The following is a 1,913-nucleotide window of genomic DNA, read 5'->3' as shown; positions in this document are numbered from 1 at the left end:
AGCGCTGGGGAGGATGAGGGAGGCGGTGTCCTGGGGAGGGTCAAGGACGGAGCCTAAGGGGAGGGGGCTGCCAGGAGCCCAGGCCTGGGGGACCCCAGCCCGCGCTCTTCCGCATCCCTGCAGAATGTACCGTTCATCGCCGTCACTAGCTTCCTGTGCCTGCGCTTCTTCTCTCCCGCCATCATGTCTCCCAAGCTCTTCCACCTGCGGGAGCGCCACGCGGACGCCCGCACCAGCCGCACCCTGCTCCTGCTGGCCAAGGTGCGGGCCTTGCGGCCACGGGCGGGATGCACAGCTGGGTGTCCCACCGGGGCCCTGGCCTGGACTGCAGTGTGTTCCTACCGGCTCCGGCGAGGCCACTGGCACGCCCACGTGGGCACTGCACTTCACAGTTTGCAAAGCCTTCCTGTGGCCACCTTGTTCCAGCACCATCTCATGGATAGGGAAACAGGCCTGCGAGGGGTCGGAGGTGGCCAAGGCCGCCCAGCCTGTCGGTGGTGAATCGTGGGACCTTCCAACCCGGGTCTACTTACTCTCAGGCTGCACCTATCTGCCCGGCACCGGGGTGGGGTACCCAGTGCAGCAGCGTCTGTTAAACCTGCAGAGAAAGGTGCAAGTGGTCTCAGTTATAAAAAGGCATCAAACTCCATGATCCACTCCTTCCTGATCCCTCGTGGGGCTGGAGGGGGCCCGTGGGCATGGCCTCTGTCGCCTCTGCCTCCATCTCTAAGGCTGAGTAGCAAAGACTTGGGGGGTGGGAGGGGGTGCAGTGGCTAGGCCCCTGACCCAGCAGAGCCTGGTCCTTCCTGCTGTCACCTCCAGGCAGTCCAGAACGTGGGCAACATGGACACGCCGGCTTCCAGAGCCAAGGAGGCTTGGATGGAGCCGCTGCAGCCCACCGTGCGCCAGGGCGTGGCGCAGCTGAAGGACTTCATCACCAAGCTCGTGGACATTGAGGAGAAGGATGGTGAGCGCAGCCCTGCGCAGACCCGCCCACAGCCTACTGCTGACGTTTGCTCCGCCCTTGAGCCCCACGGCCCCACCCACCGCTGTTTCTGCCTCTCGTGGCCCCACTCACCGCCTGCTGCTGACATTTGCCAGGCTCCCAGACAATAGACCCACCCACCACTGTTTGTGCTTCCTGTGACCCTGCTCACTGCCTGCTGTTGATGTTTGCCCCACCCCTAGACCCATGGCCTCACCCACCATCTGTGCTGACGCGTGTCCCGCCTCCAAGCCCATGGCCCTGCCTACCTCAGTCCACCCGTCACCCCGCTCACCAGCTGCTGTTGATGTTTGCTGCACCTTTGAGCCCCATGACCACGTCCACTGCCGGCTGTTCACACTTGCTCAGCCCTTGAGCCCCATGGCCCCGCCCACTGCTCCGCCCCCGGCCCCGCCCTCATTCACTGGGCTCTCGATTCCCCCCTCCCTCCCTGGCCTGGCAGAGCTGGACCTGCAGCGGACGCTGAGTTTGCAGGCGCCACCTGTGAAGGAGGGGCCACTCTTCATCCACAGGACCAAGGGCAAGGGCCCCCTCATGTCCTCCTCCTTCAAGAAGCTCTACTTCTTCCTCACCACCGAGGCCCTCAGCTTCGCCAAGACGCCCAGCTCCAAGGTGGGTAAGGAGGGAGGCCGGCAAGTGGGGCTCTGAGAGGTTATGGCACCTTAGAGGCACCTGTCCCCTTCCTTGGAGCCCACCTGAGGTCCCCCCGGGGTCAGAGAAGAAAGCCAGGTGTGTGGCATCTGTACTGCTTGTCAGAACCTAGGAGGGCCGGACATGGTGGCTCACGCCTGTAATCCCAGGACTTTGGGAGGCTGAGGCGGGTGGATCACTTGAGGTCAGGAGTTCAAGACCAGCCTGGCCAACATGGAGAAACCCTGTCTCTACTAAAAATACAAAAATTAGCCAG

General features: G+C 63.3%; 1 protein-coding gene across 1 annotated transcript in view; it reads left to right on the top strand.

The window, feature by feature from the left end:
- LOC105532906 (ras GTPase-activating protein 4-like) overlaps window positions 1-1,913 on the top strand; it is a 32,515-nt gene that overhangs the window by 22,217 nt on the left and 8,385 nt on the right. The window contains exons 14-16 of the mRNA XM_011971242.1: window positions 99-261; window positions 823-967; window positions 1,449-1,618. Of these exons, the coding sequence (XP_011826632.1) occupies window positions 99-261; window positions 823-967; window positions 1,449-1,618 (478 nt within the window). The remainder of the gene's footprint in view (window positions 1-98; window positions 262-822; window positions 968-1,448; window positions 1,619-1,913) is intronic.

Source organism: Mandrillus leucophaeus, unplaced genomic scaffold, assembly GCF_000951045.1.
Source record: "Mandrillus leucophaeus isolate KB7577 unplaced genomic scaffold, Mleu.le_1.0 Scaffold993, whole genome shotgun sequence".
Classification (NCBI taxonomy): Eukaryota; Metazoa; Chordata; class Mammalia; order Primates; family Cercopithecidae; genus Mandrillus; species Mandrillus leucophaeus.
This window is presented reverse-complemented; position numbering and strand designations above follow the sequence as displayed.